We start from the raw sequence: 19262 nt of genomic DNA, 5'->3' as shown, positions 1-19262 counted from the left end.
TACATTATAGATAGTATATAATTCAGTTGAAAAGGCAGAGAGCTGAACCAAAATAGTCCATAGTTTCATGAAGTTATTCACAGTTCAGAAGTGTCATGCATTAAAGGTTTGTGATAGATCTTAATTTATCGGGTTCTTTTTTTATTGCTATATTGTACATTTGTCTTTTCTGTATTGTCAATAGATTGAACGAGAAGCAGGCAGTCTTGTCAGGGCAGGAGAGAAAACATGATGAATGTTAAAATCCCCCAAGAAAGTTCAAATAAAAGCTTAAGTACTTAGGCAAAAAACAAACACATTACATGTCACCAAATATTTATTGTCTTTTGTTCATTAATGGTTATGTTGTGCATTTGTGCCAACCAACCCCATATTGTGGGGTTGGTTGGCACAGTGTTAAAATACTATAGTTTTAAGAGAGAAGCAACACAGAAAAACAAACAACAGAACAAAACATGTTTGTCTTCTATCATTTGTATGAGTCAAACACTGAATCATTTACAGAATCAATCAGTGTAGGTCAAGAAAGTGAACATTTAGATGTTTCACTTTTGTGAAAATAATTTCAAAATGACCAGATATTAACTCTGTTATCCAACCCCTGTAGCTAACAACCCCGGTCCCCCCTTACAGGTCTTCTGATTGGAGAAGGCTCTTACTGCTGACGCTTGTGCGAATGCTCTAATGTCCGTGAGCACCGCCCCACCCCCAGACCCTCCACATGCCCCCTTTGCCTGTCTCGTGGGGTATATATAGCCTGAAAAGGGAACTGACCAGCCCTGGCAGTCAAAATGAGGCTTTTACTCCCCGTCTGCTGCCTGCTGGCTCTACTGGCCCTCACCACTGCAGGTAAGAGAAATTGAGTCCAAAAAATTAAAAATTGCTTGGTGGTCAGCAGCGGAAACTTGAAGTTAAAGGTTCCAAAGGCCTCTTCAAGTGATCAGGCATACAGAACAGTGATTGGATACTGGGAATTGTGACATTTGCCCTGCAGTTTCAGGCCTCAGATTTAGCACAGGATAAATACAGTGTCTCAAATCCTACTTTTGTAACCCCTATCAGATTGCTTTTCATTAATGGATATGAGTGCCCCTGCTTCTGTACATGCTTGTATTAACCATGGCACATAACATATGGAGTAATGAATGTGCAGTCAGGGAATTCTAAGAATGCAAATTGAGAATAACAGTTTTACAGTGTGTATGTGTCTGAGTTTGGGTGGATTCTTGGTAGTGTAATTTCCTCTAATTATTACCTTCTTAAAATATTTGAATATTGAGTTAAAGTAGGTTTGACCATTGCCCTTTGATCTCAAGTGCGATCAGTTCAGGACGATTACATGCTTTAGAACACTATTAGACAACAGTTTAATAAGCAGTCCGCTAAAATTAATGGTTGAATTGGACTATTGTACACCCTTTGAAACGAGTGTGTTGTGAATTCTCAGACTCTGACTGGCATGATGGAAAGTGTGACACACACACCCCCATCCAAGAAGTCTATACATCTTAATAATCAAATAACACTTATGTCTAGCTTATGATGTCCTGTATATGTGGCTCGATGTATAACATTAAAGACATCTTGGATTAACATTGCATTGAACAGCTGTTGGTCCAAAGTCAGGCTGCAATGAAAAAAATTATTTTTATTTCCAATTGTTTAGGTTCACCCTAAAACCTGCTTTTTTTTCATTAGCAAGGGTTTCTATCCAACAATTTTTATGAGCATTTTGAAATGGCGCAAAAGAAATTCTGAATGGAAACGTTTGATATGCGAATAAACTCTCAAAATTCATTTAAAATGTAATGTGCTAGGCAGAGGTGGATTTTCTAGTGTTTCGCATTAGTTCAAATGCGCATTAAGTTGATGGAAGCAGTTTATTTGCAAAATGATGATGTGTTTTGACCATTTGTGCACGTGTTACAAGTGTGCGATAGCCTAATGTGATTGGTCCAACGAAAGGTCCGACCATGGCACACAATTCTTCGAAAATAGCCCTTGACATTCGGAAGTTTTTAACCCACAGCTGCTTGTTAAAGTGGGTATAAAAAAAAGGTGATTGTAGTTTTGAGCACGGGCGCTCCGAGGTATACGGGGCTGGCAGCGTGTGGGCATCACAGCCCATTTCTGCCCTTATAATATGAGATATTACACTTATTCTGAGGCGTCTCCTGGCAGCATTTAATTAAACAATTGCTCCAATCCTGCAAATAAAACTCTTCCCGAAGCAAGGAGGTCATTCAGATGTTCCGTCATGACAAGGCAGCTCCCTCAAGATAATGCGCATGACTCGTATTTTCTTTAGTCTAATTTTTAGAAATGCAAAACATTTAGATGGAAAGCCAGCTACTGAATTCATGATAGTTGACTTTGATAGTTTAACTTTGTTTTTGCGCGTGCTGTTCCGTCTCACGCACGGTCGAGTGCATAGCCTTTCAAAGTATACTCCTTTTGACTGCTAGCCCACACGGACGCATTCGGCGCATGCGCACTACGACTGCTTTGTGACGCTCTTTCAGCACTGTCAAATCCAGGCACATGCGGCAATGATGTGCAAAATCATAAGCACAGAGACTGCACGTGGACAGTCCGTGCATACTGTGCTAATGATGACATTTGCGTCCCACGCACATGGAAAACCAGAGTATACCTTGGTCTTAAGGGCAACTGTCAGCTCATTGTTGGCACTATTGGTGGCTTTCTTGTCTCTCAACAGTAATAGAAAACCAAATACTGTAGGCTAAATTATCTGAGGCTGTAGCACCCCCTTGCTCAGCTGTAAGGGTTATCCTTGTCTGTCCTTGCACTGTTCTTCTCTTTCTCTCTCTGTACGGTCAGGTGGTACGGCTTAGAATGCGGCACTAGAGTTAGACACTTTTTGCAGGCAATTGCGTGGCCATCTCGCAAATACACACACATAGGCCTTCCCCCTTCACAGCTCTGCTAACACACCCCCTTGTACTCTCTATCCACATATACACACACAGTGTACAGCTGCTGTCACAACGGCACTGTCTCAATCAGAATTTATTTCTGTCCTGATGGCCTTGTAGGGGCAACCATTATGTTAACAGTAGGACTTAGAGCATCTGTCCAGCCATGCTACTGTATGCAGCTTGTTTTAGCAACAGGGGCTTTCCCTGTACAGTCAACTCACACCAGCCAAACACACATGCTACTCACACAAGTCAAAGTAAACAATGTTACTACTGTAGCCACATACTGTTTACACACTAATGCTGTTTGCTTAAAACTAAGTAAAATACATAAATTGGCACACAAATGGTCAAGCAAATCTAAACATTGAGTATGTTTGCATCTTACACCGAATATGCTTAATAAGCCAACAACACGTAACGTCATGTAAAGGCCTTATGTGTTTTTGGTTTTTTTTCTAAGTAAGGTCATAAACAGTCTAAGCATAAACCGAATGGCATACATAGATAATTGCCCATTACCCTGATTTCGCATTGCATGTAAACATTTTTACCAGCGTTCTTACTGGCTTATCTAGTGTGTGCATGCCTGTTTACGTTTGATGTCAAAACCAGAGACTAACCCGATGATTTCAAATCTCATGTAAACACAGTCTAATTGCATTGGCATGGATTTTTTGAATAAGTTGATTTTTGGTAGTTATCTGGAGTGCATGTAAAGGCACTTACATTTTAGATCTTACTCATTACACAGTCCACTTTTCTAAGAAGAATTCTTGGTAGTTTATTAGGGAGTCTATGATTGGTTTCCTCATAATGTCACAGGTAAGGCTTTGATAAGTCACTCTTATAGACATACACCGATCAGCCACAACATTAAAACCACCTGCATAATATTGTGTAGGTCCCCCTTGTGCCGCCAAAACAGCACCAACCCGCATCTCAGTATAGCATTCAGAGATGATATTCTTCTCACCACAATTGTACAGAGTGGTTATCTGAGTTACTGTAGACTTTGTCAGTTCAAACCAGTCTGGCCATTCTCTGTTGATCTCTCTCATCAACAAGACATTTCAGTCCACAGAACTGCCGCTCACTGGATGATTTTTATTTTTGGCACCATTCAGAGTAAATTCTAGAGACTGTTGTGTGTGAAAATCCCAGGAGATCAGCAGTTACAGAAATACTCAAACCAGCCCGTCTGACACCAACAATCATGCCACAGTGGAAATAACTGAGATCGTATTTTTCCCCATTCTGATGGTTGATGTGAACATTAACTGAAGCTCCTGACCCGTATATGCATGATTTTATGCACTGCACTGCTGCCACACGATTGGCTGATTAGATAATCACATGGATGATTGTTGGTATCAGACGGGCTGGTTTGAGTATTTCTGGGATTTTCACACACAACAGTCTCTAGAATTTACTCTGAATGGTGCCAAAAATAAAAAACATCCAGTGAGCGGCAGTTCTGTGACTGAAATGTCTTGTTGATGAGAGAGATCAACAGAGAATGGACAGACTGGTTTGAACTGACAAAGTCTACAGTAACTCAGATAACCACTCTGTACAATTGTGATGAGAAGAATATCATCTCTGAATGCTATTCTGAGATGCGGGTTGGCACTGTTTTGGCGGCACGAGGGGGACCTACACAATATTAGGCAGGTGGTTTTAATGTTGTGGCTGATCGGTGTATATTGGCCAATATTAATCTGTGGATCATGGCTAAGCCATTAGAGTAAAATACGGAGGTTTTATTAGAGGAAGGAGGAATAAAATGGTTTGATATAGGAGGAATTTAAAGACAGACAGAGTCTTGATTTACCAGAAAGATATATACAGCTAATACTGCTGATGAGCTGAACAGCAATGTCATTTTGGCTGAAAATAACAGAAGGGTTATTTGTGTCCTTGTGAAGACCTAGGACTGGGCACCTGTCCATTCCTATCCTCACCTCAGAATATCTTGTCTGCGGGGGATGAGGCTGATATGCGTCACTTAACGCTTATTGTAAATATTTTAACTTATTTTATTGAAACTCACTTTTTATGTTATTCTCACTTTCACTGTTATATCAAATATGGAAAAAAAATTGTATTGGGGGTTGGTTTTATTTGAGATCATTTAGCCCATATACCACAGCTGTCAAGTTTGGTGTTATTAATTCAACAGGATAAAGAGTTAAATGCCAGAGCTGCTAGGGCTGGGTAAAAATAGAGATTTTCCGATTAATCGCAATCTTCATTTGAATGATCCCGATATCGATTTTTACTCAAAAGTTTACTTGTGTTGATTATTACATCTGTCAAATAAATAGCAATTGAAATAGTTTGGGCCCTGTTGTAAATTTCTTCAATTATTATTTTAGTAATGTACCAATTTTGAAGATTCCTGTATAATTTACAGCATTAGCTAAGAGAGAATTTCTTTCATATGAAACAAAATGGACATTATAACTGAAATATACCCAAATTAATCAAAATCGAATCAAATCATATGGAAATCGAACTGAGAGCTTGTGAAGCGGAATCAAATCAAATAGGGAAATCTGTGTCTGTACTCAGCCCTAACTGCTGCTCTTATTGTTGCTCTACTGAGACTTTCAATATGACACAAACACATTTCCCTGCTCCACTGTGACAGAGAGCTCCCCAGACATTACCTTGCTATCTAAATAAAATGATACCTGTGTGAATAGAGATGGTCCTAAGTGCACATAACTGTGAAAACTCCCTTTCCTACCACTAGCTCTGGCTTTAATTGAATTAAATTAACATGACTTCCTACAACAGATCCTGAGCTATTCAACTCACTATATAGTACAAATTCCACAAGCAAATTCTGTCGTACATAACAATCAGCCTTTCTATTTCTGTGACATTTAAGACGTCATAGAGAGATCAAATAAATCAATGTAGGGATCAGTCCCTACATCTGTCTTTGACTTTGTAGAAGGTCTTGTTGCATGGCGGTGATGTCATTATGTAAGTAGAGCTATGTGGTAATGTCACAATTGTAAACACAATGTAGTTTATTAATAGAGTTATAAAGTGCACTGTGTATACAATCAACAACAGTAATCTGGTGCTGGGTCTTCAAGATTATTAGTGTGTGAACAAGAGTGCAGAACATTTCACTCTCACACTGGCTGGCTGCTAGAGCCAACTTGAATCAATTAGAGACTTCCAAGGAACACTTAAGCCTTCTTTTTATGAGCCAGAGGTCTTACAGCATGGAGAATGACAGGAGTGAAACAGATTTCTCTGCACTAAATATAGACACTCTAGTGCCCTCTGCTTTCAGCAGGCCTTTCAAATGTCACATAAATGTGCATGGTGTATGACACCTCGCTAGTGTCAGCTGGCTTGGGGGTTTGTCATACTTAGTTGAAAACATTGACAGTTTGGAATTTTGTCTCAGGGGGTAATTTAACACTCAAACGAACAAGTCTTTTTGAAATGCAAATTTTCACTGTTTAATATACGAATGGATGCCATTAAAATGTACATTTAATATAGCAATATATATCTTCAATAAGTAAATGTCCATGCAAGTACATTAAACATATAACTTTTAACTGAAAACACTTCAGTGTGTAACAAAATAAACCTTAGTCTGAAGGAACAGTATTAACACCCCCATTTTTAAAATGTGAACTTAACTAATTGCATCAAGCTGAGCTGTTCTCTTCAGTGGAAGCACATGACATTAAAAGTGTAGCATGCATTTTCTGCTCTACTAGTGTCACAATCACAAAAATAAGGACTCTCCACATTTCCATTTTTTAGATGAACAGGAAGTCCTGCCCTAAACTAAAGTACCTACAAGAAAACTGCATTTACATTGGATTTGAAATCATTGAGTTATTCTCTGCTTTGGACATCAAACGTCAACAGTCATGCGCACAACATTTGCACACTTTAGATAAGCTGGAAAGAACAGTGGTAAAAGTGTTTACATGGGGTAATGGGGCAAAAATCTACTGGTTGATGCTTAAAGGGATAGTTCACCAACAATTAAAATTCTCTCATCATTTACTCCCCCTCATGCCATCCCAGATGTGTATGACTTTCTTTCTTCAGCAGAACACAAATTAAGATTTTTAGAAGAATATTTCAGCTCTGTAGGTCCATACAATGCAAGTGAATGGTGACCAGAACTTTGAAGCTCTAAAAAACACATACAGGCAGCATAAAAGTAATCCATAAGACTCCAGTGGTTAAATCCATGTGTTCTGAAGCAATCCAATCAGTTTTGGGTGAGAACAGACCAAAATATAACTTCTTTTTCACTATAAATCATGACATCAACAGTCTCCTTGGTGCTCATTCCTAATGCCATCTAGCTCTCTGCGCATGTGCCGAGCACTAGGAAGTGTAATCGAGCTTGAAATCATGATCATGCCTAGAGAATGCAATGGCAAGATGTACTGTGAAAAAGAGTTATATTTTGGTCTGTTCTCACCCAAAACCGATTGTATCTCTTCTGAAGACATGGATTAAACCACTGGAGTCTTATGGATTACTTTAATGCTGCCTTTATTAGCTTTTGGAGCTTCAAAGCTTTGGTCACCATTCACTTGCATTGTCTATGTATGGATCTACAGAGCTGAGATATTCTTCTAAAAATCTTCATTTGTGTTCTGCTGAAGAAAGAAAGTCATACACATCTGGGATGGCATGAGGGTGAGTAAATGATGAGAGAATGTTAATTGTTGGGTGAACTATCCCTTTAAGCATCAACCAGTCGGTACATGTAGATTTTTGCCCCATTACCCCATGTAAACACTTTTACCACTGTTCTTTCCAGCTTATCTAAAGTGTACAAATGTTGTGCGCATGACTGTTGACGTTTGATGTCCAAAGCAGAGAATAACTCAATGATTTCAAATCCAATGTAAATGCAGTTTTCTTGTAGGTGCTTTAGTTTAGGGCAGGACTTCAAAGAGCCACAGTGTTTATACTTTACAGGGAAAACAACATATGAATGGCAATAAATAAAGTAGTTTAACACTGAAAAAATTACACATGTCACTTTTAAACCTAGAAGTGGAAAGTGAGTACAAAGCCACCATGCTAAGACCTTTATCAGAGGCGCCTGCTGCTGCACCAGAGATCAGGATGAAAAATAAACCTTCCTCTGATGATCCAAATGAACAGAACTAGTCGTTCTCTTCTGCAAGCTCTGCTTCCTATTTCAGGATGTGATTCACATGAAAAGCATTTACTGTTGCTCTTTTCCAGAGCATTCATCAACACTTGAATCACAGACATATTCTGCATCAAAGCAGCTCTGTTACTAAATCAAAGATTGTTAAAATCCAAATCCCAGATTATTACTGTTTTAAAATTGTAAGACAGTCAGATATTATGGTTCTTAACATGATTTGCAATAGTATTTTTGTTTGTTTGTTTGTTACTGTGATGTTGTAGAGCAGTGATTCACAACTGATTTTCAGATTAATCTTTATTTGAACGATTTCATTATCATTCTTAAAATCTCCAAATAAATATTATAATATGCGAAGTTTAGCACCGGGATCCTTTCACTTCATGTTGTGAGTAGAGGTTTGGTTTGACTCATTCTGTGTAATTTGCTTTCAAAGATGAGATCCACACAATCCATTTGTCATTGATAATGTCTCTTTTAATACCCTCTCTATTCTTTACAATCAGTTTTTGATCAAAACAAAAATTAATATATTTAATTACAATAATAATAATAATAATAATAATATATAAATTATATTTAGCCTTTGGTACACATTCTTTGGTTTTGTGTCTATGAATGGGTACTTGAACCTTACTGATGGCGCTGTGGGGGTACTTACGGCAACAAGGTTGGAAACACTGTTGTAGAGGATTCTGTCTTAAATACACACTGCATTCAACATACCCATTCCTTCAATCCGGACACTTTTTCTTTTGATAGTAGATTGAAAGTTTCTAGGCCTGACTTTTAATACATTATCCATCAAGACAAGGAGACTTTCTGTCCATGGATTCCTGTGTTCATGCCAGTCCAGTAAGCCAAGCCTCTGGATAACAGGGTAGCAGAGTGTTCCATTGACATTTCTGAATTATGGAGAAGCAGATAGCCGTATAAGCTACATTCTCAGGCAAGATGTGTTCCTTCCTCTTCATTCGATTTGAATGTGCAAAATTATTGATAATTCAGTTTGTTTTTTTCACATCACAGATGCAGTGGTGTCTGAGACTGAGCCACTTGTACCTCTGCAGCTGAAGCCTGAAGGCGAGCTATTCGCATGCTGTGATGGCACAGAAGAAATTAGCCAAAGTTCCTCCAATGACACACCTGCACCAGAGAGACCCGTCTGCCAACCTTGCACCACTGGTGCACATATTGATACCACTGCAGATGAAGTCAGCTCAAGTGAGGAGGAAGAGGAGGAGGTTGTTTCAGAAGAGAAAGCTGCAGAGTTGATTGAAGACGAGACATCTTATGAAGAGATATTTGAGGAGGAGGCTCAGGAAGAGGAGGTAGAACTTGAGGAGGAAGAGACATCTGAGGAAATGGTGGAGGAAGAAGTTCTTGAGGTGTCAAATGATGTGGGAGAGGTGTCAGAACCAGAGGCAGAGGCTGAGGTAGACAGTGATGTAGAGGCACCTACGGCTGTTGAGGAACCTGTGAAAGAGGAAGCACCTGAGGAGGCAGAAGAGGATTTCCAGGCTGAAGAAGGGGTGGAGGATGCAGATGAGGTTTTACAGACTGAAGACGAGGTAGAGCAGGTTTCACAGAATGATGTGGAGGTAGAGGAAGCAAAGTTTTCTCAGACTGAAGAGGAGGTTGAGGAGGAAGAAGAGGTTTTCCAGACTAAAGAGGAGGTTGAGGAAGAGGAGGTTTCCCAGAGTGAAGAGGAAATAAATGTGGAAATGGATGTTTCTCAGACTGAGGAGATCCCTCAACCTGAGGAGGTGGCAAAGGAGGTTTCAAATGCCAAAGAGGTGTCTCAAAATGTTCCACAGGTTGAAGAAGACACAGAGCCATTGGAGCAAGTGGAAGAGAGACCAGAAGAGACTACAATAACGGCAGAGAAAGAAGCTTTCCCTGAAGAGGAGGAAGCTGTACCAGTGAAGGAAGGAGAATCAGAGGTTGCTATAGTTGCAGAAAAACAGCCTGTTATTTTGAAAGGAAGAGTGAGTGTCTCATCTGTGGAAGAACCTGAACCCTTCATAGAAGCTGATATGGTTGAAACAGAAGAGGCTGTTGTAGCAGCTGCTGAGGAACTTGAGGTTGTTGAGGAGGTAGTGGAAATAGTCCAAGAGGTAACTGAGGAGCTTGCTGTACCTACTCAAAAACAAATTGTGGTCCAAGAAGGTGTTCCAACACTTCCTGAAGAAGTAACAGTAAAAGAGGTATCCGCTGAAGAACCAGCACCCAAAGCATCTGCTAAAGGTCAAGTATGGTTCAGTCAGCATAAATGAGTAAATTATGACAGAATTTTTAATTTCAACTGCCTTTTCAATTTATCACTTTAATGTGAGATAACATGTTTGTTACACGTCACACACGTTTGTTGCTCTAATTTTAAATACATTTTACATAAACACTTCTAAAATTATCACAATGCATTATCATGGACACAACCAGAGAGAAGGAGCTATATTTGTTTCAGTCGTCAGGGGGCAGGGTAGTACACTTTTGTAATAGTCAGTCCCTTTTGTGTGTTTCCAAACCTGATTCTTTGGTAAAAGGTGGCACATGAATAAACCCACCACCAAAATAACCTAACAGAAATAACCCTTGGCAAAAGTCCATGGCCATTCATAACAAAATGTTCTTTGGCCTGCATGGAGGACAGCTTTGTAATGGGGAAGAAATGTTTCAGATGCTTTTAATAGTATGCTGATGGACCCATTGTGATGGTTGCCAATTCTGTTTTGCAGATGCCATCCATATGAAAGAAAATGTAACGATTATACATGTATGAGATTGAATTACTTCACGTTATACTGTTTTTGACTGGCAATGTTTTCTCTGGCAGTGGTGAAAACTCCAGGTTCTGGCATGAGAGATCGGTCTCACATTGAAGAAATGCTGCGTCTGGCCACAGCTGAACCTTCACAGGAATTTGTTGGTGAGACACATAAGTATCCAGAGGGTCTATTATTAGGTCTATTATCATGTCATCTACATCAGCCTATCAAATTATAGCTCAACCAAAACAATTTTGTTTATGCTCATTGCCTTGGTCACACCTATCACATGCAAAACCATAAAGCAATTCATTGTTTTCTCAGCAATATCGTGTTTACTGCTGTTTCAAGAACCTATTGAAAAAAAGAAACAGCAATTGATTTTATTTCTTTATTGGACCATTTCTATAATTTATGTAGCCTTGTCTAACTCTTCTAAATAGCGAATAAGTAACTGAGTCTGAACTAGCACGAGTCAGTGTAATTCATTGTGAAAATACAGACTATGAATTGTGACTGATTCAATGAATCTGTGTGTATAATTGATTCAGAATCTATATAAAATGGTTTTTTATATAATTTTAGATATCTTGTACAAACATTCATTTGATGTTCTTTTTCATTTCTTTGCTTGTTTCCCTATTTTTCTTTCTGTTTCCTAAGATGCCTTGAAGAAGCTGCAACATATCTACAACACAGCAATTAAACCCCTAGAGAATGCCTACAAATACAATGAGCTCAGACAGCATGAAGTATCAGGTAAACTTCTTTTAATTTGTGGTCCACCGATATATCACTGATAGAGATAAATCTGCATATACTGTATTTGGTCATTTTTAAGCCTTGACGGCACTGAAAATTGAAAGTTTTGCATGTGAAGGAGCTGTCTGAGCTGTAAACGACTAAAACAGTTTGTTTTGTTGTTATATGCAATCGTGTTACCATGATAACAGACTGGCATGCTGCAAAGTCTCATTTAAACAGTATTGCAGCTCAGAAGAGAAGCATGAGCTCATGTTTAAAGTGCCTCCCACATTACTTTTTCTCTCTCTCTCTACAACATTTCCCTGTAACTTCTAAAAGTCTTGTCTAACAATAAGAAAGGAAAATAGCAATAATACTTCCATCATATACTGACACATCACATTCTCTGAGCACTTTATTAGGAACACTATGGTCCTAAAAAGTGCCCTACATGGTCTTCTGCTGTTGTAGTCCATCCACCTCAAGGTTCGATGTGTTGTGCATTCTGAGATGCTATTCTGCTCACTACAATTGTACAGAGTGGTTATCTGAGTTACCGTAGCCTTTCTGTCAGTTCAAACCAGTCTGGCCATTCTCCGTCGACCGCTCTCATCAACAAGACATTTCAGTCCACAGAACTGCCGCTCACTGGATGTGTTTTGTTTTTGGCATCATTCAGAGTAAATTTTGAGACTGTTGTGTGTGAAAATCCCAGAAGATCAGCAGTTACAGAAATACTCAAACCAGCCCGTCTGACACCAACAATCATGCCACGGTAGAAATAACTGAGATTGTATTTTTCCCCATTCTGATGGTTGATGTGAACATTAACTGAAGCTCCTGACCCGTATCTGCTTGAATTTTTATGCATTGCACTGCTGCCACATTATTGGCTGATTAGACAATCGCATGAATAAGTAGGTGTACAGGTGTTCCTCATAATGTGCTTAGTGAGTGTATGTGGATATCTAATTTAAATAAAATGACTGAATATAATTCATAGATTTAATCCATGAACTGCACAAAATCAGAGATTTCTGCCTGTGAAACATGTATTGCTGTAAAGTGCTCATAGATCATCTTCTTAAGCACGTATTAAATCAGCCTTTTATATTTCTGCATACAGTATATCAACATAGCCACTGCTCTTTAGATATTGGCATTGGTCAATCACTATTTTTGATAGTAGTGTTCAAGATACAACATATATTGGATTCAACTTACTACCACAAACAGGGTCAAAATTATTGAACCACTATCCACAGTTAAACTGTGATTCACTGTGTTTATTATCTGTTCTCTTCACACTGTTCAGATGCAGAGATCACCTCTAAGCCCATGGTACTCTTCCTGGGTCCCTGGAGTGTTGGCAAGTCTTCCATGATCAATTATCTTCTGGATCTCGATGACACTTCACAACAACTTTACACAGGTAAATGCAAGAATTTAATGAGCTGTTATTTAAGATAATTCCAAATATTAGTTCAACAAACACTGCCTCTTGCTAATCTCTCTTTTACTTTCTCAGGAGCTGAGCCGACAACCTCAGAATACACTGTACTAATGCATGGTGGGAAGGTTCGCACCATTGAGGGCATTGTCATGGCAGCAGACAGTTCCCGCTCCTTCTCACCACTAGAGAAATTTGGACAGGGTTTCCTGGAAAAGCTGGTTGGAATCGAGATGCCACACAAACTCCTGGAGCGTGTCACCTTTGTGGACACACCTGGAATCATTGAGAACCGCAAGCAACAAGAGAGAGGTCAGAATACAGTATTCCCAGTGTTTAACAGTATATAATCACAGAGTTACTGTTTGGTATATGGGATTTTCTTTAACTTTGGGAACTTTAAGCACTGTATTGTGTTTAATACACACTGTACTTTGTCCAAATTTGTCTTGCTTAGGCTAATTTCATGGGTAACATATTATGTATCCTGAATACACACAATTAAATAATATTTACACACTTTTAAGCGTAATCTGGCAAAATTACATCTTGACTGGAAACGACGGCCAATAAAAATACTCTGTTCGCAAGTGATATTTACCTTGATTTTCTATGTTTTCTTCAAACATCACTTGTAACTTATTTCCAGCATTAATGAAAAAAGTTTCACACGTTAATTTTTCTTAATCACGATCAACGCATTTACTGTTAATACAACATAAACCAGCATAAACACATAAACCTTTGCAATGTGTCCACCCGGAATCATTAAACTGACACACACACCACAAACACACACACAACAGCGCTTCCGTGTCAGTGATAATATGATGGAGAAAGGAACTCTTAATGCTATTTGATGTACAAAACAAGCACAGATGGGACTTGTGATAGAAATCAGGTATTTTTCAGCCTATGTAAGGTGCATTTTATTTACCACAGAAGCACTTCAAGTCTTAACCATCACCAAAACACAGAATGAGACACTTGTGTTCAAGCATTTTCATGTGGAGTTCAAAGCGCTGCTGGCGTTGACACCCTGACATGAATCAGGAACACGGCTTCACGATTGCTGTAACAAAGTGGATAGACACAGTCTACCGGCAGATTAATATTGTGGAGGATGAGAGTTTAAGAGATTTAATGCCCATTGCAATGAATACTCAACCTATGGGGACTAATTCTTTCAATTAGTCAAACTCCCACTTAGACTTGAGATTGGTGATATTTTAGATCATTTCTATCTTGATACTGCGGAAGTCTTTGATTGGAAAATGTTAATAAAGCATTATATTGTTACATATTGTTTTGTTTTCTTTCTTAAGATGGAAATACTGTAAATGCATTTTGACAGGAAAAGAAGTATATATAGTGTCAAATTTCAGCACTTTCAAAATCTGTGATTAATCATGATTAACTACAAAAAAGTATGCAATTTAATCAAGATTAAAATTTTGAATCGACTGACAGCACTAGTATTTTTATAATGGAAATTTAGGGGTATAATGGAAAAAAGTTGAAGTACGCTTGAATATAAAATCAACCCCTGGGACAATGCCGGAATTTGAAGAAAGACCTAAAGTATATACGAGGTGAATTAGACAACATGCAACTGAATCTGTACTGAACATTGTTGGCACAATATGAGCCTTATTAGTTAAAAAGAAAATACTAAATCCAATTTGTTTGTAATCGGCAAGTATAATTACAATGCTCTTTTGTCATCCTATAGGTTACCCCTATAGTGAAGTGTGCCAGTGGTTTATAGACCGTGCTGACCTCATCTTCCTGGTTTTTGACCCCACCAAACTGGATGTAGGATTAGAACTTGAAATGCTATTCAGACAGATGAAGGGACGCGAGTCACAGATCCGTATCATACTCAACAAAGCTGACAGTCTGACGACCCAGAACCTAATGCGTGTGTATGGCGCCCTCTTCTGGAGCATGGCTCCCCTGATTAATGTGACAGAGCCCCCTCGTGTCTATGTGAGCTCCTTCTGGCCACAAGACTATGCTGCAGACACCAACAGAGACCTTTTCATGCGTGAGGAGATCTCTCTGCTGGAGGACCTGAATCAGGTAATTGAGAACCGCTTAGAGAACAAGATTGCCTTCATCCGCCAGCATGGCATCCGCGTACGCATCCACGCTCTCCTGGTGGACCGCTACCTGCAGACGTACTATGACAAGCTTGGCTGGTTCAGTGACCCCGATGAGGTGTTCCGTGATGTTGTCAGTGATCCTGACAAGTTCTACATCTTTAAGTCTATTTTGGCCAAGACCAATGTGAGTAAGTTTGACTTGCCGGAACCGGAAGCATACCGGGACTTCTTTGGAGTGAATCCTCCCAGTGGCTTTAAGCTTCTTTCCTCACACTGCAGCTGGTCAGGTGGATGCCTGCTGGAGAAGATTGAGAAGGCAATCACAGAGGACCTACCTGCTTTGCTCAGTAGCTTGGCAGTGAAGAAGGAAACCATAATAGAGCCAGCTGCAGAGACCAAGGAGAAACCCAAAAACCATTGGAGGAGACAGTGATGGAGGAAGAGAATGAGAAAGAGGGAGAATAATAGAGAGAGGGAGAGATGGGAAGTATGGAAAAGTGAAGTTTTAATCCCTACTGGAGGAACAATCAATCAGTCATCGGAATGAGGGCATCAAGCAATGAATGAATAGAATAATGGATTGAATATTGGATGGATGAGAATAACAGTTTATGGAAAAAGCAAGGGAGAGGATATAGTGTAATAAGATGTAATGAATAATATGAATGATTCACAGAAATGTGAGGTCAGTTAAACATAGGACGTAGAGAGACTTTTACCACTCAATATAACACAGGCATGAACGAGGGGAATCAATTTATCATTTTTTCTCATCCTTTTTTTCCCTTGCTTGTTCTAATTTTATCCAGTTAGCAAAGCATTATTATACTTATTTATTTTATGTGCGGAACAATACCATGTCATTTAATCGTATTTTTCTTTGGAATGTTGTTGTAAAAGTGATCAACATCTGTGGTAGAAAGCTTAACTTTATGCTTTCTCCATTACCTCAGCACCACTTGATTTGCATTAATCATTTTCCTTTGTACAGTTTACTGGTTTTAAAGTTGTTGGTAAATGTTAAGAACTACTAGAGTTACATATTGACATTACTGCATGATAAAACTATGGTGAAATTAAATGTTTCTTGTAGATTGTGGCTATTGATTCACACAATATGGAAAGTCAACATTTAAATGACACATTTAAAGGGATAGTTCACCCAAAAATTGTAATTCTTTCATCACTTACTCATCCTCATGCCGTCCCAGATGTGTAAGACTTTCTTTCTTCAGCTGAACACAATTGATGATTTTTAGAAGAAGATTTCAGCTCTGTAGTTCAAGTGAAAGTGGAGATTTATAGTAAAAAAGGACTTAAATATTGATCTGTTTCCCACCCACCCCTATCATATCACTTCAGAAGACATGGATTAAACCACTGGAGTCATATGGATTACTTTTATGCGCTTTGTTGAGCTTGAAAGGTCTGGTCACCATTCACTTACATTGTATAGACCTACAGAGCTGAAATGTTCTTTAACAAATCGTTTGTCATACACATCATATGCACACAGTTTTAATTTTTGGGTTAACTATCCCTTTAAGTCAATATAAAAATACACTGTAAATAGCTGAATTAAAACATTTTCAAATGCCCAAATGAGTGCCTTTCTTGGGAGAGGAATGAGTAAATTAATGTGTTTACAACTGAATTTGGCCTTTTTAGTATGACAACTTATAGCTGTTTGTGAGTGTGAAGAGCTCCCGCAAGTTAAAACTGGTGATTCCATTTCGAAATGTGCACAAAAGATGACCCAACATATCCACTAGATGGGGTATTTTACCATTGAACTCGCTGCAATAAAAACACTGATCCGTTCAATGACATAACCTCATAAAAAGTACTGTTTATGTTATGTTGTTTATCTGTTTTTAGGCTGTAAATGAAACTAAATAGCAGCAGAAATCTATCCATTTCTATAAACAAATAAAATGTCAAGGAGGGCAATTTACATTTATTGTTAATATAAAGATATATGTCATATTATAGCCCACATGAATTCTATATTCTATATAATTATATAACATTGTAACATAATATATAATATTATACCTCACATGCCTCATCAAAACTCAGCTCTCTTAGTATTTATGACTCCTTAAAGGTCCAGTATTGTAAAGGCTGAAATATCTGCAATAAATTAGTAGCGTGAGCGCACATCTCATAAGAGTTTATTTGAGATTTTACTGAAAACTGTGTCCCTAATTATCAATTTATTTTAAATTATTTTTATATTAAAATCTATTTTATAATTACTAATTATTTTACTTATTATCTCTAATTATACTTGAGTTTATTTACATAATCTGCAGCTGTGTTTTTGCGTTATGACTGACAAAGTACTAAGAAAAACAAGCTGTGCATGCATGACGACTCCATAGGTTAGTGTTGGTCAAATCCCTCAACAGACTCCTGTGTCATAAACTTTCCCTCTTGACACAACACAGTATGTCTGACACAGGAAACATGGGATAATTATTACTTGGATGTGACTTATCAGGTTTAAAGGTTAGTACGCACCCAGAATCTCAGGTATGTTCCTTACCACAGACACACCACATTTGTTTTTAAATAAAGTTAATTATAACCATAACCCAACCCTAAAACAAACATAATTTACTTCATTTATGAATACTTTTACCTTCAAAGACAGCCCAAAAGGGAGGTTGTGTCAAATTCAGCTAACTACTGTTAAGCTAAATTTTGTCTCCAAATCATACCACATAAGTAAACTTAATCTTTCTCTCTAACGAACAACAATCAGTGTGAATGAATCATTTTGCACCTCACAGAAAAAAAAGACATTAAAGACTCCAGTTTTTAGTCCATATCTATGAGCTTTAAAATTATCTAATCATTTATTCACCCTCATGCCATCCCAGATGTGTATGACTTTCTTTCTTCTGCAGAACACAAACTAAGATTTTTAGAAGAATATTTCTGCTCTGTAGGTCCATACAATGCCAGTGAATGGTGACCAGACCTTTGAAGCTCCAAAAAGCACATAAAGGCAGCATAAAAGTAATCCATATGACTCCAGTGGTTTAATCCATGTCTTCAGAAGTGATATGATAGGTATGGGAGAGACACAGATCAATACTTAAGTCCTTTTTTACTATAATTCTCCTTCCCACCCAGTAGGTGGCGATATGCACAAAAAAATGTGAATCATCAAAAACAAAAGCAGAAGAATGTGAAGTGAAAGTGAAAGTAGAGATTTATAGAATGAGGGTGAGTAATGATGAGAGAATTTTCATTTTTGGGTTAACTGTCACTTTAAAGTCATCTATATGCTAGTGTACTTCAGAAGATATAAACATTTAAAATCAGCAGACTCTCTCTTCCGGCTAAAAAGACTGGAAGGGAAAGGAACATCCATGATGTCACACAGAGGATGAGAAACCTTACCCAATCAAATGCTTTCTAGAATGAGAACACTTCGCAGGGCACTTTGAAGTGAACACAATCCATGCTGTAGGGTTGTTCCAAGCATATTTTCGAAGACTTAAAAAGTTATCACCTTTAAGCCATCTGAAGCTCTTACAGTGGAGGGTAATTATCTTCAAAGGGAATAGGGCATAGGGATGATCACTACTGAATGGGACGAGCCAATGAGGGAGCTGAACACGAGGAAATTTGCTGGAGTTTATTTATATTTTTTGTGCAGCCGAAGATTTCTTGAGATATACAGCTCGAGTAAGTGTTCTTTACTCTTTATGCTATTGAGATTCATAACATGGATATATTATCTTTAACTCGCTTGTTTATCATCTATCAAATTGGACTTGCACAACGGCTCCATCCTCTTCATAAGCAAAGACCGCAATGTGTTGTGTGGATTTGTGGGCTGGTTATGGATTAAAGGGCTCATGAAATGCACTTTTTTTAAATAGTTTTATTATTTTCCCTGAGGTCCACTGATAATTTTTGCATTAAAACAGTCATAATTTCGTAATATATTGTCATTTTCCACCCTGTTTCTGGCCCTCTGTCTGAAACGCTTGGTTTTGGCATAAGCGCCTCCTTAAAACTTCAACGTAAACGCCCACTGTTGTGATTGGCTAACATCGTGCA

The 19262-nt window shown here is 38.3% G+C and overlaps 1 protein-coding gene and 1 long non-coding RNA gene across 2 annotated transcripts in view; both read left to right on the top strand.

Moving 5' to 3' along the window:
- The window catches only part of LOC127438538 (uncharacterized), an 87741-nt gene that overhangs the window by 27962 nt on the left and 40517 nt on the right, over positions 1–19262 (top strand). The window lies entirely within an intron of this gene.
- Positions 750–17146, top strand: LOC127438524 (sarcalumenin-like). Its single transcript, XM_051694167.1, has 7 exons — positions 750–849; positions 9148–10365; positions 10955–11047; positions 11550–11645; positions 12946–13062; positions 13159–13392; positions 14813–17146. The coding sequence occupies exons 1-7, from the start codon at positions 792–794 to the stop codon at positions 15616–15618; spliced, it is 2622 nt and encodes an 873-aa protein (XP_051550127.1). The 5' UTR covers positions 750–791; the 3' UTR covers positions 15619–17146.

Source organism: Myxocyprinus asiaticus, chromosome 49, assembly GCF_019703515.2.
Source record: "Myxocyprinus asiaticus isolate MX2 ecotype Aquarium Trade chromosome 49, UBuf_Myxa_2, whole genome shotgun sequence".
In the NCBI taxonomy this organism is placed as follows: domain Eukaryota; kingdom Metazoa; phylum Chordata; class Actinopteri; order Cypriniformes; family Catostomidae; genus Myxocyprinus; species Myxocyprinus asiaticus.
The sequence above is the reverse complement of the archived record's forward strand: the minus strand, read 5'-3'. Positions and strand labels throughout refer to the sequence as shown.